The sequence below is a fragment of the Magnolia sinica genome, chromosome 13, assembly GCF_029962835.1.
Source record: "Magnolia sinica isolate HGM2019 chromosome 13, MsV1, whole genome shotgun sequence".
Lineage (NCBI taxonomy): Eukaryota > Viridiplantae > Streptophyta > Magnoliopsida > Magnoliales > Magnoliaceae > Magnolia > Magnolia sinica.
This window is the reverse complement of record NC_080585.1, coordinates 18,252,158-18,269,200: the sequence shown is the minus strand read 5'-3', so window position 1 is coordinate 18,269,200 and position 17,043 is coordinate 18,252,158. Positions and strand designations below refer to the sequence as shown.

General features: G+C 39.9%; 1 protein-coding gene across 8 annotated transcripts; it reads right to left on the bottom strand.

Moving 5' to 3' along the window:
* Positions 1-528: 528 nt before the first annotated feature.
* LOC131223055 (uncharacterized) lies at positions 529-16,308 on the bottom strand. Of its 8 annotated transcripts, none has more exons than XM_058218337.1 (8): positions 13,943-16,308; positions 13,629-13,718; positions 13,355-13,536; positions 9,595-9,715; positions 7,775-7,843; positions 6,704-6,833; positions 6,041-6,173; positions 962-1,085 (listed from the first exon to the last, which is right to left on the bottom strand). In XM_058218337.1, coding segments are annotated over exons 1-8 (3,054 nt in total). In that variant the 5' UTR covers positions 16,271-16,308; the 3' UTR covers positions 962-1,084. The 8 variants fall into 8 exon arrangements, 6 of the variants coding, with proteins under 6 accessions (XP_058074319.1, XP_058074320.1, XP_058074321.1 ...); XM_058218338.1 differs by having other exon boundaries at positions 6,041-6,167; XM_058218336.1 differs by lacking the exon at positions 6,041-6,173 and having other exon boundaries at positions 529-1,085.
* Between the last annotated feature and the right edge of the window lie 735 nt (positions 16,309-17,043).

Sequence of the window (17,043 nt, the reverse complement as noted above, 5' to 3'; positions counted from 1 at the left end):
TTGGATAGATTGATATTTTCATGCTGCGAGTTGGTTGCAACAACTGGACATTCTCGCAGTGCATAGTATGTGATTCACATGCGTTGTGAATTTGATTAAGAGCACCTAGAGGAATCATATGGTACTCTGAGAAGGTATGATCTTCCCACCTTGTATGTCTCCACTATTTATGGCCCAGTGTTGAAAAAGGAAGATATATCATATATTCCTAGCCACCATTTTCTGCACTTACCCCTTAACGTGGACTATTTACCAATTTTGTTTCCTATCTCTCATTTTGAAGGCTGCTCCATGGATGGTTAGGATCACTAGATTGGCGTGGGTTTTTGAAGCATTTGCCATCCACGTCCACAAGACAGGATACACAATTGATGCATTTCCCCACCACATATATGGTGGAGAGAGGACTCCAGCGTGGTACCTTTCAAACATCTCTACCCATCATTTCCCTGGTTAATCATACCCGAGAATCCACTGTACACATCGCATGCATGTCTCTCGTAACTGCTTAAAGTGTGCGCCATCCCAAAACCCACAACATATCCCAGTAGATAAATGAAATTTCCTCTGTTACAGCATTTATGCCTTGCAATATGATTAAGGACATGTAACACAAACATGGCTATAATCAATCAAAACCATATCAACAGATGGATCAACTTCTCTCTACAACAACAAAATTTCTGCAGGTTGGTGCTGTCTCGACTCTCAAGAGCTTCATTGTGATGCAATTGGTCTCAATTTCGAGCCATTCCATCAGGAGTCTTTAAGGTTCCGATGGCCTTCATCATTGCATGCCCAAAGAAAACTGATATGCGTTGGCAACTGCTTCCATCAAATTTGAAAATCAAGAACACAGCCAGCAAGCTTCTCAGCAGCCTCAATTTTGTATATGATTGTATGATGCGCTGAAATTTCAGTAGTTGGTAGAGTTTTCCTGGTCTTTCTGTAGATTTTCTGAGGTGGGTGTTGAGAATTTTTATTAAACTTTTCTTCAATGCCATGATCAGATGGTGAGAGCTTCATCTGGTTGGTGGTTTGAGCGTCTGCACTCGTACTTTCTTTCTTGTGCCGAGGATGCTTTTCTGTTTTAAATAAGACAGTCTTCAGTAAAGCACTGATCAACTAAAAAGAAAAGAAGGTCCCCACCGTTTATGTGCTACGTTAAAATCTCATTTGCCAAAGATCCTCATTGTCCATAGAAAATTAACTGTTCTTCTGGGCTATTGTTCCTAACAGAACTTTCAAGGATGGTGAGATCTCTGATGAACGAGGTTTTGCCCATGTAGTCCATCTACAGCAAGACCTAATAGATGAAAGGTCTGAATGACCATGACATGGGGCAGTAGAGACAAGCGGCTTGGGTGTTCTTGTGGGGTGTCTTTCATTGGTTATGGAACCAGAGGCTTCGTATCCTTAGCATTTCTCCTCTAATAGAAAAGTTAAAACATACCTTTGCATTTCTCGTCTAATAACACACACACACACACACACACGCACGCACACACACACACATAGATTATGTTGGAAAAGCAGTAACTTCTTGCTTGGAGTTTCTTTTAATTATCTGAGAATTCATACCACGATTTAATCATGAGCCATATAAAATGCTAAAATGCACCTCTACATGCAGCCACACATGTAGAACATCCAAGATGTGTCAGGAAAACACATTGTGGAGATGATCGGGCCAAAAGTTCAGGATGGTAACCTATTAGTTGGACCACATGCACAAAAACGATGACCTAAAACATCTTTCCAAAAAAAAAAAGAAGGATGAATGACCTAAAATATTGCAAAGTTTATAGACCATCCAATGTTTACATAAATTTCTGGCATATTTGATAGTAGTTCAATCTGATTATTTTGGTCAGATTATCTAAATGGTGGCTTCCACCAGACGCATAGCTCCAATATTATACACATACTGTGCCAGGTTCGCATGTTTGGCTGCATATAGAGATGTGAATCATGTGCTCTCAAGGGTGCATGTGGGGCTAGCAAACCCCTTTGAAATTATAATACTAAACGGACTTGTCAGCTCCTCAGGTTTTGTGGGTAGGGGCAACAACCCCATTAGCCCAACCCAAACTTTGGACCAAGTTGGGTTGAGGTTTGGTTGAAAATCCTCAACCTGATTGGTTTGGGTTTTGGGTTGAGGCCTAGGGCAACCTGATCCAACCTGAAACGACCTTATATGTAGTACTTATACAAGTGGGTTATGACTAATATACATGATATAAATATAAAATCATGGCCTAGATAGAAAAGAGAGTTCATGCAAGTTTAATCTGCATGATCAATGGACTGCCATTATTTTTGGTCCAGCATGTTCACATTGATCACTACTTGACAAATGACACAGATCTATGACATGTGCACTCTCTGTTGGGATCCTTTGAACGTGTTCCACCCCCTCACAGTAGGGGCTCTTCATGAGTTGGGAATCACAAGTCACAACTCTATTAGAAAGGTTAGATCATCCACAACTTGTTTTATGCAGTCTACACAACACCCAGGCTTTGTGGGGCCCAGTAACGTCTCGGAAAAATCCGTACAAAGACCCGAGTACCACTTCAGGCAGAAATTACCCAGGACCAAAACCTTTAGAAAATTAGGTTTATGTTAGCAAGTGCTAAACTAGAGTGCTTGTGAAATTAGCACTAATCACTTTAAATATGATCTGCAAGACCCAAAACGTGCAAAATTATTGACGCTACATTACCCTGAAATCTAGAGTCCGTCTTTAAACCCGGTTGCTCTCGGGAGCACATCGAAACTCCGTATCGGACCTGGACCGCACGTCAAAAGTCCGTTTACCCCGAAACTATACGGATATGACCGCATTACTAGACTTGACAACCCCCTCGGAAATCAAGTCTTAATTGTGTCTAGAAATGCACAACTTGAGCCTGGAGCAAAGTATGTGAGACACGTGAAAATATTTAGAAATAAAAATCCGAATTTAAGTAATCTGAGTCGTGTCGCTTGCGGGCCAAATATAAGGATTCAAACACACATGTCGATGTACTTGTGGCCCTAATCGAGTGACTGTGACTGTTGAACTGAAACTGGTCCGCCACGGCTGATCTGTAAATCCGATTGGAACGAAAACTCAGCCTGACCTATATCCATGGTTAGGGAGCTTAAGTCCGACCGCACGTGGAAAAGGGGCCACCAGAAGTGCTCCGTTGGACCGGAACAGTCCGTATTTGGATATAACCTAAGTATACCTTGGCCCTGGGGCCATTTCCATCAATCCTGGGCCTATATAAGGACCTTAAACCCTCTCTCTCTCTCACCCCATACTAATTTGAGAAACCCTAGGGGAGAGAGGAGAGAAAAGAGAAGGGAAAAGAGAGAAAGTGAGAGTGAGAGTTGGAGATTCTTCCTGGGATTCCATCCCGCTACTCCACGCACTCAACTGCCATTCCTGTATCGCTATACAGGCGATTCCGACTCCGTACTTAGATAAGGAATCCTAACCTCAATCTGTTTTAGGGTTTCAGATAGTTTAAGTTATGAAATAGCTAACCTAATTTATGCTATAGGTTGCCAATCTGCCGTAGACAAAGACTTAGCTTTAAAACTGAGTTCGTTATGAGTCTACCGGCGAAAGGTGCGGACCATAAACGTATAAGTTATGGTTTTCAAGGCTTTCAATGTCGGTTAATAGTTTATTACTAATGTGGGTGCTATTTCACATGCCAAATGCGTCGTTTGTTTCGCGTTTCAGACAATATGAACTATATTGACTATAGTGTATTTTAGGTATTTGTTGAAATGATTGAATGCGTGTAGAATTGGGATTCGTGTTTGCCATGATTATCTGTCATGGATAGGGGATAGTTGCATTTGTAACAACTCCTTAGTGAAAGGATCCGCCCAAATACATGTTATGACCGATGTACGTCTTGTATGTTGAAGGGTGTAGTTTAAGTGTTTGTTGAAATGACTGAATGAATATGAAATCATGATTTGTGCTTACCGTGGCTATGGGATGTAAGTGCATGATGATGGTGTATGTGACAACTCCTTGTCAGAAGGATTTGTCCAAGTATATGTTAAAAAAATCAACATATGTCATGTATGTCGATAGGTGTAGTATAAGTGTTTGATAAATTGTCTGTATGAGCAAGTAATTAGTGAATTGTATTGTATATGGGCGTTGAGATAAGGTTCTCAACTACCTTAACTATGTGTATAAATCCCTCTATGTACCTTATATTATATTATTTGATTACTTATGAAATACATATGTGTGAATTCATGTTTATATTGTATTTCATAAAATGCTTAAATGGTTGCAGGATTTGAATTACTTACTGCTTAATTATCTCACATGAACTCTTGTTGGTACTGAGTGTGGTTGGGACTATAAAATAGTCCAGGCAATCGGTAACAGGTTCTGATTTGGTGGCTGAGGTTGTTTTCGCCCACAGGACATGTTCGATGAGCCCGAGCCGTACTTCGATTGTCGACAGTGGTTAGGCCACACGGAGTGCTCGTGCACTTCATGTCGATCAATTCGATGTGCGCTCGTGCTAGTCGAGCTCGTTAAATAACCCGATTGACCCGATGCATGTTCACCATGTATGGACGCTACTGCTTGAATCTAGGGTACCAAACTCACCAGTGAAAATCCCTTTAAACCTGGGTACCTTGATCCGCTAAGACTCATGAGCCGGGCATGGTGGTATGGGACACCGTAGTCGAGCCGTTGGCCTACGCTGGGGTGACAAGCCTCCCCGTAGTATCCAGTGAGCAACACAGTCTCGTGAGCCGAATATGGTGGTATGGGACACTGTATTCGAGCTGTCGGCCTACACTAATAAGGTGACGAGCCCTTTGTAGTGACCTCGAGCGTACTCTAAGACCGCGTAGAGGCGACGAGCCCTTACGTAGTAATAAGAGTACACTAGGCCTGCACTGATAAGGTGACGAGCCCTTTGCAGCGACCTAGAACCGTATCATCGTATGAGATTTACTAAGACCGACGACCCTAGAATGAATCATCGTTTGGGATTGATACAAGGGAGGTACCTTAGCTTCCCAATCCTGCTGTATGAAAAAGACTAATAAGAACTTGGTAATCATATTCATGCACCACATTGCATGTGCCGTTTGGCGATGTGTAGAGAGCACGAGGAAGTGACTGACATGCGCGACCGTTAGATGAAGATCGCTGAGGGAGTGCAGGCGAGGGCATGCATCATTTATTCATACCATTCCTGCATTAATCAGAGTACTTAGGGATGTTCGATTGTATTGCTTTATCATTACTGCTTGACTGAATTGATAACATGTTAACCTTTGCTTTATTGTTCCACTGAGTTGATCACTCACTCCCACGTTACGGGACGGTGTTTTAAACACCAACCAGACCCTGTTGTAGGTTCAGATGATGGCGTAGCCTGCGAGGCGGAGCCGGACTTTGAGGATGATGAGGAGGCATTCTCATATATGCAGTATTCAGGCGGGTTCTTGTAGACCGTTCTGAATCGACGGGGCTTCAGGGTTATACTTGTAGTGGACTGTTACATTTTTGATATTTTGTATTTTGAAACAATACATGTAATTATTGACCTGGCAATGTATACATACTTTGGGGACCTAAACTAGTCTATCAAGTTATACATATTTGTTTTAGTCTTCCGCTTGCGTATTGTAATTGTCCCTGGATTATGTTTTGCTGATTTGGCTTAATCTTATTCATGTTTTATGCACTAATACAGACAACATTTAATCATCATTAAATATGTTGCATAAGTAATGCGTTGGAACTCGGGAGTTGAACTTTTACTCGACCCCCGATTTTCTGGGCGTTACAGGCCCCACTATGTCGTACGTGCAACATCTACTCTATCCATTTCTTTAATTTTACTTATTATGAGTGGCAATTATAAACTTTATTTTTCCAGTGTTATTTCGGTTGTAATGTGTTACTTTAATGACATTATTTGATACTTAGATGTTTTATCTTCCGTATTAGTTTACCAGCTGCAAGTGTTAACCCAACCCCAATTTCAATGAGGTTAACTATTCCTTACCTTGGGTTAGCTTGGGTTGGGGCCTTGGGCCAACTCCTCTTTGAGTTTGGGTTGAGCTTGGGTTGACCCTCAACCCAACCCAATCCACCCAACTTGCACTCCTATTCATGGGGGCCACTGCATCTGACATCAAGAAACGTGTCCATTTTGAGGGTATGTAGATCGCAAGAAATAGTTGACCAAATTAGAACTAGTGGTTGGGAAAAAGATGCTAACTACAAAGATTATTATTTGTAGTACAAGCTTTGTTAAGTGCACACTTGTCTGCAATAAAGCTCATGTACACGCCAAACATTTGACAGCATGGAGCAGGTGCAAGATCCAATCCATCCATCAGGTTGGTCCAATCTTCTAAATGTTTTCCAAAAATAAATCTGGTCCACTCAGCACATGAACCTAATGTTGGAAACAGGTTGGATTGGTTAGACAACTTAGCCAACTTTTTCAGAGCCATACACTTGTTTTGCAAACTGTCGCCCACCCAACAAGTAGATCAACCTGATTCGTGGACTAGGGCATCACAATAGTGGATTAGTAGCACCTTTATGATCAATGGATTGGATCTCGGACCTATCCTGTGCTGATAGCACATATGTGGCATGTACATGAGCTTTTTTGCACATGCTTGTGGACCTGGTCAATAAGTATATCACCTTTACGTTTGGTGGATGATTCTTTGATTTCTGTCTGTGAATTGGCACGCGTCGCACATAACCACGTTCTTTCTCTCTGGGTTTCTTGTTTGGCTACAATGGGGATATGCCAATGGCCTTTCTCTGATTCCTGTAATTTGAAGAAAAAAGCAAACAACATAATCATGGACAAATAGTGATTGAATTACTTTTGAATTTCAGCTACATTTTGTTCTTTTTTTCCACTTCAGTCCCTTAAACTCATTGATTCTAATCAACCTATGTAATAGTCTATTACATTGTGCCTGTGGGAATTTTGTGCTCTCATTGCCAGCACCAAGCCAGTATAAAGGAGGGTTACATCAGGTTTGCAGCCGGCATCAAACTTATGCCATGACTTCCAACATGAATCTGAAAAATATGACATTCCAAACTTAAGTTAGTGCTTTACTAAGCGCACATGCATGTTCGATAAAGCTCCTCTACATGCCACATATGTGCCAGCTTGGCACATGGGTGCGGGATCCAATCCACCCATCAGGTTGGTCCAACCTTGCACATGTTTTCCAAAACAAAAATCTGGTCCACTCAGCAAGTTGACCCTAATATTGGAAACAGGTGGATGGGTTCAAAAACTTAGCCCAGTTTTTCAGAGTCATACATTTTTTTTTTGCAAACTGTAACCCATCTAACCAGTGGATCAACCCGATCCTTGGTCCAGAGCTTCAATATAGTGGTGCCGATCTGATGGATGGATTGGATCTCCGACCAATTGTGCCATGCTGGCACATGTGTGGCATGTACATGAGCTTTATTGCACACATGTGTGTAGCTTAGCAAGGCTCCTTAAGTTATAACACAGCTGAAGATCAAGGTGAAAACATCCCCTTTTTTAACTTCTATACCAGCTGGGTTTGTAGTAAAGGCAAAGGATTCAGTTGCTCCGATCTTTTGACAGTGTTGAAAACGACGCAAATAAACAACTTACGTCTCTTCCTTTTCTATTACTTTTAACAATTTCAAGTACTTAAAAACATCAAATGCTATTGAAGCATACTAGCAAACAATGGTATGCATTGATGAGATACTAACCTGAATAACAACAGAACATGGAGGCGGCATATGAAACTCGGGGCTGCCTTCACAAAAGCTGAAATGAACCTTTCAAAAAAAAAACCATTAGAACTGTGGGATGCAAGATACTCATGAAATTATAACTGATTTGACAGTTAAACCATGCACTATTGAAAAGGCTTCATCGGAACTCATAAAATGTTCTGTTGAGTGAGGAATGGGGGAATGTCTTGTCTCAGACCCAGAACCAGTATCACAGAAACGATCATTTCTTTCAAAACAGTCAGTGATTGATTAAAGAACGCCAGTGATCCATCAAAAAAATTATTCTGGTCCATACGAGCACTACAATTTGTAGACGAAATGCTAGTTCATAGCCACAGAAAATTAAATTCTAAACATGAAAGTATAAATTCCAAGATATCAGCATTTTCTGACTTACATAACTAATAAAAGGACACACATCTTGGATGTGGCAGCTTTATACTAATAGATGATAACATTGAAAGATGTGTTATGATCTAATTCGATTGCATACAGGGATATGGAGAAAAAAATCTTGATAAATAGACCATAGAATTACATCTTAGCTACATGATTAATAAACAAATAATACCAAAAAATCCAAAAAAAGAAAAGAAAAAGACAAATTAAAGTGTTTTCAAGATGCCCTTGCTGACAAGCATACGATCAGCATGTCTGACACAGACATTTTTTAAATTGAAAAGTTCCTTCTCAATGGATTATAACTTGTACTGCACTACAGTCGTGTGTTTGTATTTTGTAATGTCCATAGTGACAAATCTCATTCTCAGCAATTTCTCAGCCCAGAAGTTTCTTGAAAGATTTTCAGATTTGAGGCCTTTCTTGGGATATTCTCAGGAAAATCTCACGGCAGCATAAAAGATTGTTGTAAATTAATAAATATTTTAAAATTTATATATTCAAGTTTTTATTTTTTATTTTTAGTTAAAATCACGATTATTTCACAATAAAACTGCAACATTTAAAATCTACCGTTATTTTGAAAATCTAGCTATAATATCACAATAGGGTTTTTCTAACATCCCCACCTTCATGGGGACGTTGCTAACATCCCCAAAGCTCTTGAATGAGACATGGATGCCCAATCATTGATTTGAACAATCCATTCACTCATACAACTAGGGACAAGCCATGTGCAAAAATCACACCACCTGGGCATAGAAAATGTACAGCCAAGATAGAGCAGAGACAAAAAAGAAAAGTAGGTCCAATCGTCATGTTGAAACATCAATTTAATAGATCTCACTTTGTATTACTTATGATACCAAAGTAGCACTTTGGTTTCACAATTCTAATTATGCGATCTATGGCTTGTAAAAAAACAGATGGTTATAATGGATTGACTCCATTCAAAGAGTTGGGATCATCCAATCAGCATGATTCTTGCACCATGGATTGGTCCCAATAGTACCACCGAATGAACCTTCCCGATTGAAAATTGGGTGTTCCATGTGTCATTCATACACTTAGGGACATTACTAACATCCCATGAAGGTGGGGAAGTTAGAATTTCCCATCACAATAATATTGTTTAGCGTATTTTTTTCTGAAAATTTTGCAAGATTTTCAAAACATTGGCGATATTTGTCAAACTACTAATGTCAAGGGTTTAAGTTACTGAAATTATTTTAACAAGTTACTGAAATTATTTTATCCCTTGAAGAGAACAGCTCATATTCTTGCCAATAAAGAACAAAATTCTGAGAGAATCTTTTATTTTTTTTAATCAACTAAACATTCATTTAAATCCCTTGTAATTCAAAAAGTTTCAAATATCAACTAATTTTAAATACCTGATGCCTTTCTTTCCATCTGGGGAAGAAATCATTGCCCAGAAGCTGAAAAATATGATCTCTCATCTCATCGTTGGTTACAATCAAGCACTTGAACTTTATAGCTGCATACAACCAGTACCTGAAGCACAGGTTATTACCTATAGGGGCTTAATATAATTGGAGAAAAAGAAAATTTGAGACTAAAGTACAACGATACACAAGCTGAAAGAGATGTAAAAACAGAGCTCACGAAGAAATAGTGAACATATGAATTAATGTGAAATTTCCGGGTTTTGGAGATAATGCCATAAGATTTCAAAACAAGGCTTTTCCACTTCTCTGATGAATGATGGAAGCTTATGAAAGGCTATGATCCCCATACCATTATGTGAGCAGTTTGATTCATAGCTAGGATAGGCCATAGATATTACCTCTCCGATTCAATTTCTACTTTTAATAAATTTCCATTATTATTATTTTTTGAAAGATAAGAACTTTATAAAAAAGACAGCAGGGCTGCGAGAGAAGCAACAGGAAAAAAAAAAACACCCAGAGGATTCTTGAACTGAATGCCCCAACTTCACAAACTGACAAATGGTAAGGATGTAATGAATCTTGTGCTAGCAGCTGATTCAGTACAAAAGAATTAAAATGGAACTAGGACAACAAAATCTGCAATGACAGCTGATAGGATTCTTGAACTGAATGCCCCGACTTCACAAACTGACAAAACCCAATTAAGCTTTAGCCCACGATGTAAACAAAGAGAAGACTATCCTCTTGTGGTTTCATTGTATTTGAGACAACCCTAAAGGGTTGAATATATAGAGATCTACAATCATCTATGCAAGGTAAATGATAAAAACAGAATCATCTATCTATACATGGAAATCAGCTATACAAGGCATGTGGCCTGTCTAACATGGAAATTAGCTATACAAGGCATGTTTCCTGTCTAACACACAAAGTGCATAGATTCATAAATCTCGATTTGGAGAGAGAGAGAGAGAGAGAGAGAGAGAGAGAGAGAGAGAGAGAGAGAGAGAGCAAACAGCTTATATAGGCAGGGGAGCTCAAAGCTTCGAGCCCTAATGCTGCTTAAGTATAACATATCTCAAATGCCTTGATAGGGTGGGCTTAATGCCCATATCTAACACTATAATACAAAACAAATTAAATAGCTCCAGAAAAATGCGCTTTTCCTACACTTCTCAAAGAGTTCGATAAACAACGTCTTATTTGTAGTGATAGGTAGGGCCCAGACTTTAGAAGCTGGTTGTGCATCACCAATGCCATTATTCATGATGTTACGAACTCGACTTAATTTTAAGCAAGCTTGTTCTGTCCATGGACTGTTACGTCTGTGTTATGTTACTGTTGTGGATTTAGTCCCTCTTGGGTTGTTTTTAGAAAGTTACCAAGTCCCATATCTATGTGAAGGAGCTCAGATTCTCCTCTTTATCATCTCAAAGTGCAGTCATTGCATACACCAGGGAGCAGTAATCATATAGAGTCCCCTGGTTTTTGTTAATCACATGAAACATCACTAGATATTGACTCTCTTATGAAATGACAATTGTATTTTGGAAGCTGATGCAGATTTTGGCCCTTGGGCCTTGGACAACTGGTTAGATCATAGAGACATATCCCTTCAAGACATCATAGGTCACTGTAAGTGTTTGAATGACCGACCAAGGCACAACAGCCAATATATTCTGGAATGTTGGTTCTTAGGCTCTATGAATTACCAATTCAAAACAGATAGGATTGGCCCTTGAGTGCATATGCAAGACGAAATTCAATTCTAAGACCTACAAATGACAGGGGACAAAAGCCAGCTTTAGTGATCTACTGGGTTTGAGTGAAAGGCCACCATTCAACTGAAAGAAGTGACTATAGTACTTCTGGCTGGAGTCGTCTATGAACCATCTGGATTGAGTCTATTATAAAGTACAGTTCAAACCATTGAGACCCACAGGTCTCAAGCATATCTTCCATGACCATTCATTAGTTTTTGTACGATTGCACTCCTATTTAATAATTACTAATTTTTAAGAGAAATGATCACCTACAGAAGCCTGCACCACTCCTGGTAGTACAGGACATTTCTAGTCATTGGATGCATTGAATATTTATATTTTATCCACTCCATTTAATGCATCCATTGGCTAAAAACCTATGTAATAGACTATTAGACAGTGCTTGATTGTAATCAACCTATATAATAGACTATTAGATAATGCTTGATTGTAATCAATCTATGTAATAGTCTATTACATAGCGCCTGTGGGAGTTCTGTGCTCTCATTGCCAGTCTCAAGCGCGGATAAAGGAGGGTTGTATCAAATTGGCAGCTGGTGTCAAACTTTTGCCATAATTTCCATCATGAATCTGGACAATACCCCCAATTAGTTGCAATAAGGTTTAGCTGATGATGCTGATGAATGGGTAAAAAAGCCCTGTGCCACAAGGAGTGGTGCAGGCACCTATAGGTGATCAATTCTCATTGTTAAATGTTTCATGCAAATATGAAGAGTAGATTAAGGAAAACTCATGAGATATCCCTGATTGTGATAGGGCAAAATACTTTTACAAAAAGTTCAATGACAAAGGACATGGAAAAATGCATGATACTGCTGGTTTGCAGCTCAAAATGGCTCCTTTTAAAGAACAATGTGATTGTGGGAAAATAAAGCTTTCACAATAAATGGATGAGTATGCAATGCAGTAATTTCAGTGTGCATGCAATGCAAACCTTCAAAAACCAAAAACAAGTGTTAAAATGGATTGCTGGTGAAATATAATTCAAGTTGACAGAAATCATATGAATTGGATATTAGTGACGCAAATTTTATGATTTTCATGGGTTTGGAGTTGGCTTTATCAGATGGATTGCAGGGTAATGAAATGATTTGTAGTTTAGCATGCTCAATTTTTCCCACATGTGATTGGTTATATATATATATATATATATATTCATTGATTTTATGTTTTTATTTTCAAAAGTATCTTAAAGGAAGAAATTTGATTCAATCCAACCCTCCTGATGTGATATATAAGTCTTCGGGAGAGGAAGTGGGCAAATTGTTGGAGTTGCTTCATCATAGCTTAGGAGTCATTCTCACGGATGAGGATGATTCGATATATTGGACATTCTCGAAATCCGGAAAATTTTCAGTCCAATCTCTATTTTGTCGATTATCAGGTTATGTCCAAGTAAATGCAAAGGCTCATACTTTTCCAATTTGGTCCTATGGTGCTCTATCTAAGGTGTCAATGTTTGCTTGGCTTGTGGGGTGGAATAGAATCCTAACCATCAATAACCTGCGGAGAAGGGGTCTTATCATTGTCAATGCATCTTATCCCCTGCTCAAGGGAGTTCTGGAACTGTACTGGAGCACTTTGGAGTCAGCTGGGTACTCCCAGAGTCGATAGCTGACCTGTTTGTTCAATGGCATGAGGAGGCCTAGCGGCAGCCTCAAAGAAGAGGTAGAGACTGTTCCTTTTGGCTGGTTTGTGGGCTATTTGGGCCAAAAGGAATAACTGATGTTTCCAAGATAAATGTGGTTCCTCCAGGAGTGTTTTCTCTTCAGCCCTTGCTAATGTAATTCTTTGGGTTGGGCTGCAAGCCTCTGTAATTTTTCTGTTTTCTCTTTGTTTGTTATTTTTTGTTGTTGTTTGTTGTTCTTTTTCTTTCGGCTTTGCCGTTTTTAATAAAGTTGTCATCTTTCAAAAAATAATAATAATAATAATAATTTGAACAAAGAAATATTTCTCACCAATCATCGTTCGACCCAGTAGGAGTCGCATAAAGTGCATCTGCGTTTTTCCACTTCTCGATCAACTGCCTGTTTGGTGGTTCATCCATCTTGCCTCCACTAATGCGCCTGTGATGCACAACAATCAGTGGCCATTTCTTTGATGGAAGCTTCTGCCGTATACCATTGACAACAGCATTCACCTGAATATTTTAACCAAAAAAAAAAAACCCCACAAGATTAGAGGAACTGTTCAAGAATCAGATACATCCCATAAAGCCGCCTGATAACTCACCTTAGATAGTAAGAATCGCCTTTGGCTGAAAAGACCCACATTTGCAGCATCCACAACAGCTTCAAAAGGCCCATAGTAGTCCAGCCATTTCTGCAGATTGTGAAATAGAAAGATGTCATGGAAAACCTGAGGCCACCAAAGAATACAGATTGACATATCTGAGGGGTTCAGAGAAAAGATACAAGTGAAACAGCTTGCATGTGTATGGTATCCAATAAACAACACTATCATGGCCTCTTTTTTTCTTTTTCTTTTTCTTTTCTTCTTCTTCCTTTTTTTTTTTTTTAATGGTATTGAAGGCAAAATTTTCATACTTGGAATTTCTGGAAGCTTGAATTCCGCTCTCTCTTTCCAGCTATAGCCGCTACAGACTTGGCAAAGTTTTCAGTCTCAATTGGGTCAAGATCTATAGTGGCCAATTTTTCTCCACAGCCCCTGCAGACACCATCGGCTCCAACAACTGTGCATGTAACAGTCCATTTTCCCTTGCCCAACCAGCCCAGACCATGCCAACCTCCCCCACCATTTTCCATTGTTTGGAATATCAACCTTCTGTCCCACTTTCTCTTTCCCACTCTTGAAGCTGCTGGGCTTTTAAACCATTTCTCAATCAAATCAGCTGTAGATGGAGAAACCTGCCTCATGCTCGTTCTAAGCTTATGAAGCAGATAGTAAACCTTTTCTCCTCTACCAGCCCCTACACTTACTGTCAAAAGCGCCTCAAGTTCTGGCTCTTCTGGATAAACCCCGCACTCCAACATATGTTTTTCGACCTCAAATGCTTTCTCGATATTTCCATCATTGCAGAAGGTAAATAATGCCGGGCCATAAGATCGCAATCTGGGGTTTATCCCTGAGGCCTTCATTTGCTTTACCATCTCGAATGCCATGTCTGCATCACCCATTGACATTGCCATTCGAGCAACAGATGTTAAAGCTGCTTCACTCAAAGGGATTTTCTCCAAACACATCCTCTCATAGATCTCAAATCCTTTTGCAAGTGCATACTTTTTCACATCATCACTGACTCGAATTCCATTTTCTCCTTTGTTACCCCATCCATCTTTTGCATTCTCAGAATCATCTCTACACTTTCCTATGGTAAACTCATCTGAAAACTTAGAATTCGATTCCATTCTGTCATGACTCAGACCATTCACAATCCCATCAAATGTAGGCCCACTTGAAAACTGAGAACTCCGATCTGCTTTGTTGAAATTGACCTCTCCATCATGTTTACCTGAATCAACTAGAAAGCTGCTTGAACTAGAATCCATTTTATCAGTACTCCGTCTACCATCAGCACCATCTTCACCCAAATCTGATGAAGGCCTGCTTGAAAACCCTGAATCAGGTCCCATTCCATCAGAGCTCCCACCAAAATTTCCACCTGACTCAACAGATAACCCGTTGGAGATCAACGACTCGGACTTAATGCTATTGAAAACTTCATCATCCGAATCCCCATTTTCACTAGAATCTACTGAATTCCCATTTGAAAACTCGTGAGTGAAGCCCGTCTTATCAAAACTCCGACTACTACCACTACTGCTACCACTTTTTGCTGGTTGCACAACACCCACAGCTGCTGAAGAGCATAGATACAAAAGTACATTGTAATGATACTGACCCAACTTCATGCCTTCTCTCAATGCCAAGTCATAGGCCAATATCGCCCCCATCACATCACCTCTCTTTGAACACATATCCAACCTATGTCTCAACTGAACTTCTTCCAAATCAGCCTTACTTTTCTTTGCCTTCTTCATATACATCTTTTTATTCACAGTTGAACCAGCCTTAGCTTTCTTCGATTTCGTATCCACCTTTTCATCATCTCTAGACGTCAACAAAGGAGACCCATCACCGGTTTCTCTGTAACTTCTAGATTCTACACTTCTCAATGTATGTTTTTGTTTACTGAATCTCTTTTCAATCTTTTCATCTTCAATTGCACTACTATTCTTTAAGTTTGTCTCCACCTTTTCACCTCTAAACCTCCGAGAAGAAAAGCCATTGTCAATTTCTCTTCTAGAATCTACTGTTCTTGCTGCACGATTATATCTTGTAAACTTCCTTTCCACGCTTCCATCTGCAACATGACTCCCCTCATTTTTCTTCGATTTTCTCTCCACCCCTTCATCTCTAGACCTCAATGAAGAAAACCCAGATCCCGTTTTTCTGTACATTCTAGAAGCAACAGCTTTCACCAAACTGTCCTCAATTTTCTTCAATTTCCTCTCCGTACTTTCATCTCCAGACCTCAAAGAAGAAAACCCAACTCCCATTTTCCTATAACTTCCAGAATCAATAGCCTCTGTAGTGTTACCCTCATTTCTCTTGGGTTTTCTCTCCATCCTTTCATCAAAAGACCTCGGAGAAGAAAACCCAACTCCCAATTCTCTAAAAATAATAGAATCTACAGCTTTTATAGCGTTTTGTTCTCTACTTTCAATCTCTGAAGTCACTGCTTGTGTTCTTCTTCTTCTTCTTCTTCTTACTATAGAAACTCTATGAAATTCAGGAGGGAAGAAAATGAAAGAAGATGAATGTATTACTGGGCTAAGGGCAGATTTATACTTACCAAAAATCATGGATGATAGGTGGTTCTGCTGCAGAGGATTGAAGGCTGTGTAAGCCATTTTTTTGGCCGTTGGAAGAAGCTCATGTCCGAGTGGTGTTTTTGTATATTCATCGGCTGTTGGGGATAAGACCAAATTACATTAATGCCCCTGCTTTTTCTATGGAATTCCCACTGTGCCTCGAATGTCAGATTCTGTATAGGTAGTACGCGGCCGCGGACCGTGTAATAATGAGCTCTGTGGGGCCCACCGTGGGCTGTATGTGTGCAATCCATTCCGTCCATCATTTGATCCAGATCATTTTGGGAAGTGAGACAAAAAATAAGATAGATCCAAAAGTTAAGTTGGCCAAACCGCAGGGAACAGCGAGGATGGGACGTCCGCCATTGAAACTATCCTGGGCCCACGATGTTTTTACGGCATCTAACCCCTTCATAAGTTGAGTCCCACCAGGATGAAAGGATAACTCGATATCATCCTGATCCGAAATCAGGTGGGCCCCAGGAAGTTTTCGATGGTAGTCATTCCCGTTTCCCTTTGCGGCCCACTTTGATTACTGGTCGAAACTCTATGGGCCACCGTGATGTACGTGTTCTATCCACGCCGTCCATCCGATTGTCAGATCATTTTAAGGAATGAGCTTAAAAGAATGGTCAGATTCAAGGTTTAAATGTACCACACCAAAGAAACAGTGGGGATTGAACGCCTACCTACCGTTGAAAACTCCTTGATGGCCGCATAAGTAAGTTTTGGATCTAAGCTGATATCTGTGTTTTCTCATCGTTCATGTATGTTTGACTACTATCATACTACTGTCAGGGAGTGTTTGGCTC